Source organism: Marmota marmota, unplaced genomic scaffold (assembly GCF_001458135.2).
Source record: "Marmota marmota marmota unplaced genomic scaffold, marMar, whole genome shotgun sequence".
NCBI classification, from domain to species: Eukaryota; Metazoa; Chordata; class Mammalia; order Rodentia; family Sciuridae; genus Marmota; species Marmota marmota.
Window position 1 is genome coordinate 5,927,146 of NW_025999891.1, and position 14,974 is coordinate 5,942,119.

At 51.7% G+C, this 14,974-nt stretch overlaps 1 protein-coding gene across 4 annotated transcripts in view; it reads left to right on the top strand.

Moving 5' to 3' along the window:
* The window catches only part of Rab11fip4 (RAB11 family interacting protein 4), an 81,624-nt gene that overhangs the window by 29,813 nt on the left and 36,837 nt on the right, over nucleotides 1-14,974 (top strand). The window contains exon 1 of one of the 4 annotated variants that reach the window (XM_015501159.2): nucleotides 11,924-12,185. The exons of 2 other annotated variants lie outside the window; for them this stretch is intronic. In XM_015501159.2, the coding sequence (XP_015356645.1) occupies nucleotides 12,156-12,185 (30 nt within the window). In that variant the 5' untranslated portion in view covers nucleotides 11,924-12,155. Of the gene's footprint in view, nucleotides 1-11,923; nucleotides 12,186-14,974 lie in introns of those variants that run through there. One more of the 4 variants, XM_048794565.1, reaches the window with a different exon arrangement.

Sequence of the window (14,974 nt, forward strand, 5' to 3'; positions counted from 1 at the left end):
ATTTAGGAGGAAACCAGGAGGGTGGGCACACTGAGGGGAGCCAAGAAAACATTTAAAGGGAGATGCGCTAGGTCAATTGCTGCAGTGAGTGTTCAGGTAAGAAGAGGGTGCATGCCATTCTAGTTGATTCAGGTCAACTGCTGTTGAATGGAGTTGTTTTTGTTTTCCAGTACTGGGTTTGAACCCAGGGGTACTCTACCACTGAGCTATACTCCAATTCCTTTTAATTTTTTATTTTGAGACAGGGGTTGGCCTTGAACTTGCGATCCTCTTGCCTCAGCCTCCCAGGTCACTAGGATTTCAGGCATGCACCACTGTGCCCAGCTTGTGTGTTTTTTATAGTGCTAGGGATCAAACCTAGGGCCTTGTGCATGCTAGGCCTGCACTTCATCACCAAGCCACACTCCCAGCCCAAATGGAGGGATTTTTTTTTTTAACATTTATTTTTTAGAAGTAGTTGGACACAATACTTTTATTTATATTTATCTCTAGGTGGTGCTGAGGATTGAACCCAGGGCCTCACACGTGCTAGATGAGCGCTCTACTGCTGAGCCCCAACCCCAGCCCAAATGGAGGGATTTTTAAGGCTAGGACATAATCTGGTGAGATGAGCCAGTAGAGATGTGGCAGAAGGGGCTGTAGGGGAATTCCAGGAGCAAAGGACCTTGGTATGGGGGAGTCCAGGGCTCAAATAAAAGGGTCCATCTGTGAGTGACGCATCATTCCAGGAGAGAGGCAGCATGGAGGCTCTTGTGCGGGAGGCCTGCAGACCTGCGGGGGGATCGAAAGGCAGGTCTCTTCTGGTTGTTTTTATGGAGCACCATCACCCACTAGCTGTAAGTGAGCAGCGGGAGCAGGGCTGGAGATGAGAGGACGAGAATGAGGGAGACTCAACAGTGCCGTTGGCCACTGGCACAGGCGGGATCTAAGTCCACCTCTTGGCTTCATGAAAGGACACAGGAAAGGGAGCAGTAAAGGGGTCAAGATGCAGTGTGTTCTGCAAATAATAACAATAAAAGTATTGAGTTGTTGCTCTGCTAAGTGTTATTCATGCGTTTTGTCATTTAACAATCCACCCCCAGCCCTCAACAACGCTGTGACGCAGCTAAGTGAATCTCCATCATGTGCACACTCTGTATTTGCAAATTTGCCTGATTGCTAAAATGCGCTACACCCCCGAGTCAGTGCTCACGGCACTTGCATGGTCGTTTGAAGACAGGCTTCACATGGTGGTGATTTGAGTTGTGTGTGGCCAGTTGGGGTGGACGTGCTGCCCTCCCATCAGCTCATACTGAAAACAAGTGTCCTCTCTGAGATCTACTTAATGCCACATCTGCTGTATTTTTTTGTGCTTTTTGCTGGTACTTCTGCTATTTAAAAAGTCTCTTAATGCTGTCTAGTAATCCTTAAATGCAAGAAGCCTGTGATGTGCCCCATGAAGCAAAACACCAGCAGTAAATAAGCTTCTCCTGGGTAGGAATGAGTTACAGTGTCGATGATGCTAATGAGTCACAGCCTGTGTGAAAGGAGGTGTCATTAAACAGAGACACACATAAAACAAGGTTCTGTATTGATTGGCAGACACATTGTGGCCAGAGGCTCCTTGGACTCAGGACTGCCATTTCCCCTAGGAGCCACTGTTCAGCCTTCACTGATTGAGCCACTAGAATGTGGCTACTGCATGTAACAGGAGTTGGTGGTGGTATTATTATTATTATTATTATTATTATTATTTTAAAATTTCTTTTAAAATAATTTTTTAGTTGTAGATGGGCACATGTCTTTATTTTATTTATTTTTATTTTAATATTATTTTAGATGTCAATGGACCTTTATTTTGCTTATGTAGGCTTGCCAGGATTGAGTTTTGAATCATGGGACACCCTTACAACAGAGCTGAGGGGTTGTGGCTCAACGGTGCTGAGGATCGAACCCAGTGCCTCATGAGTGCGAGGCAAGCACTTTCCCACTGAGCTACAGCCCCAATCCAGCATTCTCTTTTTTTTTTAACTTTTATTTTTTATTTGTATATTTTATGTGGGGCTGAGGATCCAACTCAGTGCCTCACACATGCTAGGCAAGCACTCTATCACTGAACCCCAACCCCAGCCCATGGACAGTACTATTATTAATCCTGTTGGTCAAATGGGAAACCATGGCTGAGAGAGACTGGCCGACCAGCTAGGGTTCGTGAGGGGCAAGCTGTGGCTGTAGCCTGGGCTGGCTGGGCCCCCCGGGCCCTCGTCCCATGAATATGGCCTTGTGGTCTAGTGGGGAGGGCAGGGGACCTGGCCGGGAAGAAAGGTGTTTTATTTTAGGGCATCCATGAGCAACCCCTCTCCCTCTGTCCTGGCCTGCCCTGGGCATGGCTCTCCGATTTCCACCTGAACACAGCAGCTCCTTCAGCCTGCTGGGCTGTGGCCACCAAGCTGTTGCCGCCCGTGGTTTTCCTTAAGTGGGAGGAACGCTGGCTCAGTGTCCTGGGGCCAGGCGCCTTTGGTTTTCCGTGGCTGAGCCCAGCCCTGGAGGGGAGCCGCAGAGGAGGTGTGTGTGCCTGGGACAAGAGGCCAGCTCCAGCCTCTGGCAACCCACCCACTCTGCTGCTGGGGCCTCCTGTTTATTCAGGGAATAAACTTGGACAGGCCTGAGTGAGCTGGTGGCATTGGGCTCTCTGGGAGTCGCCCCAGGCCTGGCTGCCCAGCCTCTGTCTTCCTGGCCGCTGCCTTTTCGGTCGGTGCCATTCATGGGATGACTTATTGTGGGTTTGTGGTCTTTTTCATTTCAGCATCTTTGTGATAATTTGGGGAACAGTTGTGGGGGACTGTGTTTGATTTCAATGTGAACTATAAGCCCTTCAGAATATGTCCTTCTATTGGGAAAAAAAAAAACGATGTAAAGCTGTCAGCATCTACCACCATCCTTGATTAAGTTAATTTCTCTCTAGAGGGGGATGAGTCCCTGGGATTGATGACCAACACCCTGAGGGTCCCTTGTGGAGAGCCTAACTGTGGGCTGGGACCTGGAGGAGGGATCCCACAGGACTGGGAGGAGGGCTGTCACTATGTCCAGGGGGCTCAACGGGACCTCTTGGGCCTCATGTTGCTGGGGAGCAACTCTGGGAATGGTTTGGGGGTGACCCAGCAGAGAACACTGCCCAAGTGCCCACCAGTGGGGCTGGGGAAGGAGGCTGGGATTTCGGACCGAAGAGCTGTGTCCTCCAAAGCCTCTGGACCGTCATACGTAGATAGGAAACCACGGTTAGGAGGACACAGACTGCTCAGGGCATGTGGTGGTGTCTGGATCCCAGCTGTCAGGTCTAGGTCCTCTTTGATGAGCACACCACCCTGACACCCACGCGTGTGCACTCGTGCTGATGACTGGGAGGCCACCCCTCGGGCAGCGCTGCCCTGGGCTCTAGGGATGCTGTGGGAGGAGAGCAGCCAGCAGCTCCAGGCAGGGCTGCGAGGTGGTCTTCTCTCCAGGAGGCAGCACCTTGCCTTCCCCTGCCCTTTCTGCTCAGCGGGTGTCGTTTACACAAACAAATGAACTAGTGAGTGAATGAAAAGAGGGATCTGGGTTCCCCTGTGGTTACTTTGGGGAAGCCACCCGATGAAACTTAGCCTTCCTGTGTCATGGTTAGGTGCACAGTCTCTGGAACCAGATGCTAGGGTTCACCTCTGGACCCCTCTCCATTTACTCATTTTATGTCCTTGAGCAAGCTCTCGGAGCCTCAGTGTCCCCGTACAGACCATGGGATTAAGACCCACCTCATAGACTTGCCAGGAGTGAGTTTTTAATCATGGGACACCCTTACAACAGAGCTGAGAGGTGTGGCTCAGCGGTAGAGCGCTTGTCTAGCACATGCGAGGCCCTGGGTTCGATCCTCAGCACCACATAAAAATAAATAAAATAAAGGCATTGTGTCCAACTATAACTAAAAAAATAAATATTAAAAAAAGAGCTGAGCAGGCATTTGCTATTATGTCTCTAATAAAAATCAGTGTGTGTGTGTGTGTGTGTGTGTGTGTGTGTGTGTGTGTGTCGAGCCTCCCAGGCTCAAACAGCCAGGCAGCTGCGGGGCTCTCAAGTCGTCTCTAGGGGAAGTGAGGAATTCACCTGCTGATTTGACCACAGAGTCAGGGGTCCACTGCACATTTTTGGAAGGAATGACTACTGCTTCCCATCCTCTCTTCCAGGAACCCTGGCTTCGTCCTGCTCACCTCATCTGGGCCTGGAACTGGGGCAGGAGGCAAGTCGACACAGGTCCTGCCCCCTCCTCAGCTCCAACCCAGTCAGCTAGGCAGGCAGGCAGTCTGTCAGTGCACTGGCAAGGCCAGGACACTCCCCAGGGGTGTCACAGAGGTGCATGTGGGTGAATCCCAGAGGTCTGGTATGAGCAACAACTGATCAAAATTCACTGAGCTGGGCAGAGGATGCCCACTCCCCGTGGATGACAAAGAGCCACTCATGGTCTTTTCTCATCCTTGTTAATTAGTTTCTGTGCCTCACAGACGATTCCAATCCCTGTCAATATGCTGGTGATGCAGTAAGAGAGGCAGAGGGAGGCTGAACGTGAACCGGCAGATGTAGGTGCAGCTGCTAGTTCTGCCGTCACTTAATCTTCCTCATCTGTGCCACGGGCTCAGTAACACCGACCCCACGAGACTGCTGGGTTAAAGTGAGGAAAAGAAATGAGGCGGCACATGGTAGACCTTCAATAATTGGTAGCTGCTTTTATTTGTGTCTGGTTTGGGCAGTACTAGGGACTGAACCCAGGGTCTTGTGCATCCTAGCCAAGTGCTCTCCACTGAGCCTTTTATTTTGAGACAGGATCTCCCCCAGCCTTTTATTTTGAGATAGGATCTCCCTAAGTTGCCCAAACTGGCCTCAAACTTGTGATCCTCCTGCCTTAGCCTCTCAAGTCACTGGGATTACAAGTGTGCACCACCATACCCAGCTATAGTTGTTTTTTTGTGGGGGTAGAGGGTTTGGTACAGTGGATTGACCCCAGAGGTGCTCTACCACCGAGCCACATCCCCAGCCCTTTTTATTTTTTATTTTGAGACAGATTATCTTTAAGTTGGCTTAGGGCCTCACTAAGTTGCTGAGGTTGGACTTGAACTCGCACACAGTTGTTATTTAATGATCAGTTGCAGGAAAATAATCTCCCTTTGGTTTCCAGGCCCTTGTCCAATGTTAGGCAGAGGGTTGGTTGTCTCTTCAGAGCTGAGATCTCATACTGTGGGAGGAGGGCTCTGCGTCCCTTTCACACCCTTAGTTCTTTCTGTTCAAATACATATCTCAGGGACTTCCAAAAAGGCTCCAGTGTAATTCACAACTAAGCAGGCCTTCACCTCTCCACTGTGTGTGAGTGGTCCTCAGTTTCATTCAGGGGCCCAGACTTCCCCGAGTGACCACTATGCACCAGATGTGGTAGGAGCTGGTGTCCAAAGACACTCTGCCCTCAGGAATCACAGCTTGGTAGGGGACTTGACCAGAGACCAGTCTTGACAATACAGTGGGTTCCTTGTAGTAACAAAGCTTGTTTTTGAGGGATGGGACTGGATCATAAATCCCGCAAGTCATTTATTCTCACTTGAGGCGACAGGGAATTTTTCACCTGGGAAGTCACACACGAGTTTTGAAGACCGAGTAGGAGTTTTCTCAGTGGCCAGAGAGGCAAAGGCTTTGATACTAGAACAGCATCCCCAGTGTACTCTGAGCCACCTCTCCTTTCTGGGGCCAGTGGGGACCCTTCTGCCTTTAGTAAGTTTTATGACTTGGATGAGTCATTTTTAAATCTAGGCCTCAGTTTCCCAGCTTTGATGCACTGTGAATTCATGTCTCTCTAGGCCTACATGATAATCTCTAAGAAGTCCTAATATTGGCAAAGCACTTCCCAAAAGCTTTTGACATTTTCTCTTATAACGTACATCCCTGTCTTACAAAGTTGGTCACACTCTCCCTTTGAGTTGCTGAGGCTGGCCTCAAACTTGCAATCCTCCTGCCTCAGCCTCCAGGGAGGGCCATGGCATCAGCAATGGGACAACTACACTGCCCAAGTCTAAGGCAAGGTGGCGGGTGAGGCGTCTGGAGAGAGGAGAGCCATTTGTGCTGTCACGGATGCACAGTTAACCGACATACAAAGGAAAAGGAAGTGTTCCCTTCTTGCCCTCACCCAGCGCAAGTCAAAAGGAGACCATCACTCCCCAACCCTGCCACCACCTCCTCTTCTGATGACTGAATGAGTCAGAGGAGATGTTTGTCAAGAAGGAAACACGGGTTTTCTCACCATTTCCCCCCTCCCAGTGGGTTTGAATGAGTAAGAAAATCCATTGTTCCTGTGTGTACCAGTAGACGAAAACAGAGCCAGGCACCTCTAAGGACCCGGCCTGGGACCCAGAGTCAATAAGCGCATGCCCTGCCCCACCTGCACCATCCAGCCAGGCATTATGAGGGAACCTGTCCCACGGCCAGACTGCTGCAGGCATCCTGATCAGAGTCACCTGGTGCAAGACCTGGGCTGGAACAGGGCTGTGGAGGTGAGGAGACCCATCATGTGCTGTTCAGCCCCCAGCTCTCCAGCTGAGGAGCCTGCCGCCCAGCGAGCCAGGAGAGCCAGAACCCAGCCCCAGCATCTTTACAGGGTGGGAAGAGGACAGAGGGGCCATCCAGGCTCTCCTCTCCCCAGGGAACTGCTGGCCCCAGTGCAGGTGCTGCTCCAGAGGAAGGCGCGGCATCCAGAGTGCTGCTGAGTTCTCTCTAAGTGGGCCATCAGGAGTGTCTTTCTGCCACGCGCGGTGGTGCACATCTGTAATCTCAGCAGCTGGGGAGGTTGAAACAGGAGGATCGCAAATGCAAAGCCAGCCTCAGCAAAAAGTGAGGCGCTAAGCAACTCAGTGAGTCCCTGTCTCTAAATAAAATACAAAACAATAGGGCTGGGGATGTGGCTCAGTGGTCGAGTGCTCCTGAGTTCAATCTCCAGAACCCTCATCCCCCCAAAATGGAGTGTCTTTCCCCTGGGGTCAGGAGTCCTCCGCCATCTGAGGTCCTGGCTGCTTGCTTGGTGAGCTTGCTCCTTTCCTAAGCTACTGTGTCAGGTATCCAATGCTGACTTTGTTCTGGGATTGAAAGCTGAGGTTTCAGTTGCAGCTGACACTTTCTGAGTGTGGCATCTAGGGACATCTAAAGAAGGAGGTGAGAAAGGACAGGGCTGGTGGAGAAGTCCCAGCTGGCTTTCCCACACAGAGGAGTGGCTGGCAACGCTGCGCTGGGCGGGAATGATGGCCAATGTGTGTTGGAGAACGGAGCCCTGCTGACGTTGGCCAGGCTTGACGACTGATGTCTGTCATGGAGAGCACTAGACAGAGTAGGGAGACCTGGCTCTGATCCTGGCTCCACCACTGACCGACTGGACAGCTGTGAGGAGAGAGGCCATTACCACACGTGGAGCTGATTTCCCTGCCTGGGAAATGAGTGGTTTTTCGAGACCCAGTGATTGAAAACATTTCTAAAGCTAAAGAACTTCCTGTTCACGTGAAATCCCATGTGGTCGACTCCATGTCAAGCAGACAGAAGTGGAGTTATCTTTATTGTTTGCCTAGAGCACCCTTTCCCTTTAGCAAGATTTCCACAGAACCCTGGGGGTTCCAAGGAGTCCAGTTTGGGTATCACTGGACCCCGCTGCTGTTGTTATTAGCTCTATAGTTTGTATCAGCTGTTCTGTGTTCACTTGACTAATGCTGGTCTGGCACCAGCTGCTTGGCTAGTGTGGACATGACGTTGGGTGATTCTCAGAACAGCTCCTCTCCCAGGGCGATTGTCACAATACCCGAGATGCATAGCCAGTACTTCCATCTGGCCCTGGACACATACAAAACATTGACTCTGGGGGCAGCAGGAGTTAGGTGGACATGGGTAGGGAGCAGGGTGATACGGAGGGAACTTGCTGTTCTCTTCCCTCACCAGGTCACCCGGATGATTGTGGTTTTCTACCCATTAGCACCTGAAGGATGTGATGCCTGCCTGTCAGCATTCCATCTGCTTCTGTCCAGCATCATGGGAGTATAGAACTCTCATACCAACAATAGGAGAACCAGTTTCATGACATCAGAAGAATTAATCAGTGACTTGTCATATGAAAAGTATTCTAGGATACATTCTCTGGTAGAGGTTTTTTTTTTTTTTTGCACAGGGCAGGGACTGGGAATTGAACCACCCAGGGGTGCGTTAGCACTGAGCTACAACCTCAGTCTTTTTATGTATTTATTTTTGGTCAGTATTGGGGATCAAACCCAGAGCCTAGTGCTTGCCAGGCAAGTACTCTACCACTGACCTACATCACCAGGATCCCCCTAACCCCCGCCCCCTTTTTTATACTGGAGATTGAAATCAGGGGCGCTTAACCACTGAGTCACATCCCCAGCCCATTTTTATTTTTATTTTTTTATTTTGAGACAGGGTCTTGCTAATTTGCTTAAGGTCTCACAAATTTGCAGAGGCTGGCTTTGAACTTGCAATCCTCCTGCCTCAGCCTCCCAAGCCACTGGGATTACAGGCGTGTGCCACCATGCCCAGCCCTTATTTCATTTTTTTGAAACAGGGTCTTGTTTAGTTGCTCAGGCTGGCCTTGAATTTGTGATCCTCCTGCCTCAGCTTGTCGAGTCTCTGGGATTACAGGTGTGTGCTACTGCACTTGGCACTCGGCCACTGAGCCACATCCCCAGCCCTATTTTGTATTTTGTTTAGAGACAGGGTGTCACTGAGTTGCTTAGCACTTTGTCGTTGCTGAGGCTGGCTTTGAACTTGGGATCCTCCTGCCTCAGCCTTCTGAACCACTGGGATTAACGTTTACTGTTTTATATGAGATCTTTTTTCTCCAGAAAAGTCATGTCAGACCCTTAGGAGACTCACAGTGCTGGGCAATCGAGATGAAAAAGTCAACTTCCTGCATTCCTTGTCCCCTGTCTTACCCCTGTTAGTCAAGCATCCCAGTGAGAGTAGGAAGGAGAAGATGCTACACTGGCGATCAGTGACTGTCAGCCCCTGATCAGTGGGCATCTTGCTGTGTGACTTTTTGTAAATCCCCAGCCCTCTCTGAGCTTCTGCCTTCCCATCCATAAAATGGGGACAAATATATAAGATGCTTCTCCAGACAGTCTTGCTAGTTTAAACTTGCTTGATTCCATGACACGTAAAACACAGTGTACTAAGAGACCAAGGGAGCTAATTCAAGTCCCCCATTGCCCCTCTTTCTCAGTGAGGAGGGGTGCTCAGGAGGTATGACTATATTTCCTGTTAGCTCACTGTTATCCCCCCATTTGAACCAGGAACACTGAGACCTAGCCTGGGCTGGCATCCCCCATTCTGTCCAATCCTACACCTCAGACACAGTCACCATCCCTACTTGTCCCATCCCCCCAAGGATCATTGCTTCCCTGAACACTCCTGGTAGATGTCAGGCCCTCTCCTGAAAGTCAGGGTCCTAAATTCTCCCACAAGCTGCTTCAGGTTCTGATCCTCACCTCTGTTCCTCCCAGCCTCTTGCCATACAGATAATGACTATTTATTGAGTACCTGCTATGTGATAGGCTCTAAGTAGTTTGTTGTCCTGATTAAATGATATTCACAATAACCCTAAAAAATATAGTACCATTATCTCCAGTTTACAGACAAGGAAACAAAGATACTGGCAATTAAACTTGCCTGGGGTCATTTGGCTACAAGGTGATGAAGCCAGGACACAGCCTTGGCTCCAGTGCCCACACATACAACCATTGATCCCACGGCTTGATATTGTGGCTGGAGTAACTAGGAGTTAAATTCATCGAGTGCCTACAGCACGCCATGTACTGAACTCACGTCATTTCACTTAAAGTTCACAACTGAGAGAGAAAACCACTCCTTTCCATTTTACAGAGGTGGAACTGAGGCCTCAAAACATTAAATGACTTTCCTGTGTAGTAGATCCAGGCAGGCTTTGAACCCAGGAGAGTTCTGTGCATCTGAGCCTTTTTCTCTGTTACTCTGCTTTTCGGGACAAATAAATACCCACCCCACTACCTGTGGGAAAAATAAAGAGGAACCCACTGGTACCACCCAGTCTATAGAGCTCTTGAAAATGCTGGTTGGTTAGGCTACCCCAGAAGGGCTGAGACTGGACAGATCTGAGTTTATCCACTGACCTTGACTGAAAAAGAGTCAGGACACAGAGAAGCTTTGATCACCTTAAGGTTCTGCTTCTCTTCATCAGTTCTGGGTGATTCTGCAAGTGACCTGCTTTCTGGAGCCCAATGGTCCCTAGGGGCAACCTGGGACTTGGAAGGGAAGCAAGGATATCATGATAGATTTCCTGGATTCAGCCACATCCTAAAATCTCATGGGAGGCTACTGAGCTTAGATCTCCAGGTGGAACTTGGAAGACAGCTGACCCAGGATGCCTGCGCTCATTCAAGTACCACACAGTTGGTGAGGTCTAAAGTTAAGCGTGCTCACTGGGCTAGGGTGCACAGCATCCTGCAAGGTGGAATGTGCCATTCCCATCCACAGATGAACACACTCAGTCTCAGAAAGGCAACGTAACTTGTCCTGGGACCCAAAGCTGGAAAATAAGATTCAAACCCAGGTCCATCTTACTCCAAAGTCAGGGTTCTTTATAATACACCAATGCTCCTGTGCATTAGGGACTGTGGGGGTGGACACAAACCAGGGTGAGAAACCCACTGTGACCTATGCACACAGATCCAGAGGTCAGTTCAAGAACTACAAGATCAGAGAAGGGCAGGGGTGATAGAGTTTCCACCTCACCCCCACAGCTCCGTCCAGTATTCTGTCTCAAGCGGCCCTTGCTAGGAGGCTCCCCTCTAGCTAAGGCTGTACCTTTTGGAAAGTCCCCAGCACCTGCGGGAGCCCTAGTGGGCTACTCTGCCCTGGTAAATAGAGGGGCAAATGAAAAGAAAACGAAATGGAGGGGCAGCTGGGAATTTATTTGCAGGAGAGACACTGGGGAGAGGGTAGTTGAGAGCAAAGAGCCAGAAAGAATGAAGCAGAAAAGATGCGCATGGGTGCCACGCTGGCCTAAAGCTGCCCAACTGGCCCTGCCCATACCAAAGTGCCCATGCCACCTTATTGGGCAGTGAGCACACAGGGAAGGCAAAGGTGGCTTGCAGCCAGCCAGTCGGGAAGATAATCTGCTCCCACAAGTTACATAATACAACGTGAAGTCAAAGGGAACCGCATTTGCAGTATTTGCTGCTTTGCATTCGTCACATCATTTTCGCCTTATTTTAATCTGGAGCACGAAGAGTTATGAAGGGCCACATTTCCGATGCAAATTATATTTACTAGGATTCCACAGGAGTCCTCTTTTTGTTGGGTCTTTTTGCCACTTGTTTCTTTTGTACTATACGATAGCTTTCGCTTTACAAGAAAGATTAGAAAAGTTGTGCGTGGGATTCAGGAAAAAATCTATTTATGAGCCATCAGACCGGCTGGTGGTGAAGACGGTGGTGATGTGTTGGGAGAGGCTTGGCAGGTGTTAGTTGGGATCCAGGAACATAAGCCAGGGGTTGCTGGCCGGAATCTTGCAGAGCGGTGACAACAAACAATAAGAGTGGCATGGAACCGGCTGGAGCGTGATCTAGTAGACCTCCGGGCCTCAGTAACTTTGCGTCTCGGGCTCGGGCGGGCCTAGGCGAGCTCCACCCCTCCAAGGCGCAGGGTCGCCTGGGCCCGCCCCGCGGCCACGCAGCTATTGGTCGATGCCGACTCAGCCACCTGCCCCTACCTTGCGTGGGCGGTGCTACCTGGGCCCCGCCCCACGGCTCGGGTTCCCAGGCCGCGCTTCCCCCTCCTCCTCCGGCCCCGCCCCCGGCGTGAGGCCCCGCCCCTCCTAGTCCCCGAGCCCGGGCACCTCGTGATGTCACGGCCGCTTTGATACAAAGAGCCCCTTCGGCCCACGCGGGTCTCCCGGCAACGAGCACGGGCGGGGGCGGGGCCGGCGCCTTCAACTGGTGCCGAACGGTGCGAGCGGCGGCGCAAAGGCTTGGGGATTGTTCCTTGAGCTCTCGGGTTGCCCGCCGCGTCCCTACTCATCCTACTGACCCGCGCTGAGCTTCTTGTCCCTCTGCAGAGGACCGATCCGCAACTGGTCGGGGATGCACACCCCGCCTGCTCCCGGGAGTCAGGTAAGCGGTGGCCTCGGGCTTGGGCTCCTGGGGCTCCGGGAGGGTCTACATGGCCGGCCCGGGGCCCTGGGGTCAGAAGCTGGCAAGAGTAGAATTGCGCCCGCTCTCGCCCCGCGGTGTCGGTCCTCTTGATGCTGGCTTGCGAGGTCGGGTTACTTGCCTTGGCTGGCTCGGCCACGGAAGTGAAACCGCTGTCCCCTGCTGCCCTCTCGGAGCCCTCTCACGTGCCCGGCGCCGGCGTCCAGGTGTGAGCGTGAACAAGACTAGCACCCGGCGCAAGGGAAGAGTGGCTGCGCTGTCTGCAGTGCAATTTCAAAAAGTGTTTCAGGGGGACCTACTGGGCCGGGGAGGGGCCTTGAGTGCCCAGACCCACCTCCTGCCCCGCCGAACTGGTGTTGCCCCCAGCGCCCTGCCCTTGGCTCCGCCGGTACCCAAGGGGACTGTGCGCAGCAAAGTTTTTCCGTAGCTCTTGGCCACTGCACCGAGTCCGTTTCCTGGCTTCCCCTGTCCTTCCAGAAGGGGACTCTTCGTGATCAGACGAGAGAGCCAGACCATTTCGGGTTTGGGGAAAGAGCCCTCCCCATCTCAGCATGACGCTGCTATGTCTGTAGATATGCGCAAGCTCCCCCAACCCGTCGTCCTCCGTCCTCCTCCGGTCCTAAGTGCCAGCGGTCCGCCTTGGTAGTTGTTGACACACCCGCTTCTCTGCCGGCGACAAGTGTCTCTCGGAAGGCCTGGCAGTGCAGTCTCTGTTCTTTGGGGAACCTGGTGTGGACACAGCCCCCCACCTTATTCCTTGTCATCAGGGCAAACCTACCAGTGTCACCTCCTCCCCGTTTCCGCTTCTCTTTGGCCCTGCTCTCCCGGAAGAGGGCTAGAAATGATACATCCCTGGGCCCTGAGGGCCATGCCAGTTTTCACTGACTTATTTATAGACGTCCCTCTCAAAGGAGTGTAAGGGGCCCAGGTTCCTGTGTCTGCCCTCAGCCTGTAGATCTTGGAATGGCAGACCTCTAGGCTGCTTCCTGGTGGTCCACCAAACCTCTGCCCTTCCTTCCAGAGCCAAAGCAGCTGGTAATATTCCAGGGTCCTGGAAGCAGTGGGCAGGCACATCCCCTGGGACAGACCTATACCTGTCCCCGATGAAAGATGCTTACAGTGACTGTCAAGGATAGGGAAAAGGAGTCTTGGGAAGTGGTTGCCGTCTGTGTGGACCCACCTCTGCAGTAGGATATCTCCCCACCATACTCACCATTGCCTGGGGTCTCACTGCCCAGTCCCAACTCACTCAGATGCTGGCATTGTGGCACTGGCCCAGATCTCACATCTCACCCTGCTTAGCTGGCATTAACAAACTGTTGATTATGTGTCCAGGGAATTTTATTCATAAAATACTTCCCTGCTCTCAAGGTGTTCGCAGACTGTAGGGGACCTTGAATACCTGAATCTAATCTGGCCCTGCCCATTCTCCTGAATTGGGGGCAAGACTTTGAGGTCCCATGGCCTGCAGGAGCCAGGAAAGCCAGTGAAAAATGTGGAATTTGGGCACATGGGCCCGCAAGGAGCACAGCTTGGGTAAATACCTGGTGGAGAACAGGTTTGGAATTCTGAGAACCCTGGGTTTAGGTGAAGGGGTTGTAGTAAATGATTAAGGCCAACAGAAGAGATAAGACTGGGCCTGAGGGGAGGCATGGTTGACTAGCCAGGCCAGGTGAGCTGGCTGGGAGGCATGCCTTTACCCTAACAGATCTGCCTGGAATCTGTCCTTGGAAAGGACTTTTAGCCAAGTGAAGGGAGAAAAAACAGAAGAAATTAGAGGGACCAGGGTACTCCAAACCATTTCCTTTGGGGTTGCCAGGGGGCAGCCTGCACTAGGGAAGTTTTCTTGACCATTTGTGTCCCTCCCTAAAGTATTCCGGTACCTTTATGGTCTCCCAGCGCTCTTTTTCCCTCCTGATAGGACCTTCCTCCAATAAACACACCACACTTTCTCTCTCTCTTTCTCTTTGTGGTAGTACTGGGGATTGAACCCAGGGGTGCTTTACATACTGAGCTACACCCCCAGCCTTTTTACTTTATTTTGAGACAAAGTCTCTCTAAGTTGCCGAGGCTGGCCTTGAACTTGGGACACTCCTGCCTCAGCCTCCAGAGTTGCTGGGATTACAGGTGTGTGCCACTGCACTTAGCTTCGGACCTTTCTCTTTAGCTGTTTGCTTGGGACCCTCACAACTCACCCTTCCTCATTCTCACCCCCCACCATGACTCAAATCCTTTTGGGGGCCTGACAATCTCTAGGCAACCTGTTATTCCAAGGGTTCTTACACAGTGATCTTGCTTTGAGGGGCTTCACAGTTGCATTTCAGTGTACTTGAGGCAGGGGTGAGGAGGAGGTCCAGGTTGTGGGGGAATCTCCCAAAGAGAGCAGGTGGGCACTGCTGTTCTAGGAGGCAGGCATTGCACGGATGGAGGAGGGACAGCCCAGGTGTTTTGAAAAGGAAGCATCCTTATCTGTTCCACCTGGTGTTAGCTGTGAGACACAGTGTCCTGGCTTTGCCAGGCAGACAGGGCCCAGGGGCTCTGTTTTCCTTGGGTCAGCTCTGCTGGCTCTTGACAGAGTGACTGGGTGGCATCAAGCCATTGGCCTTGATATGAGGAAGAGTGCTCAGGTCTGACGGTTGGATGAACAGGTGGTCCTGTCTGCTAACCGGGCATGATGAGACAGGTATGTTGACTTGGCCGGTCCGCCTGGTGTCATACTGGATGTCATGATCTTCTCTCTGGGATGGTAG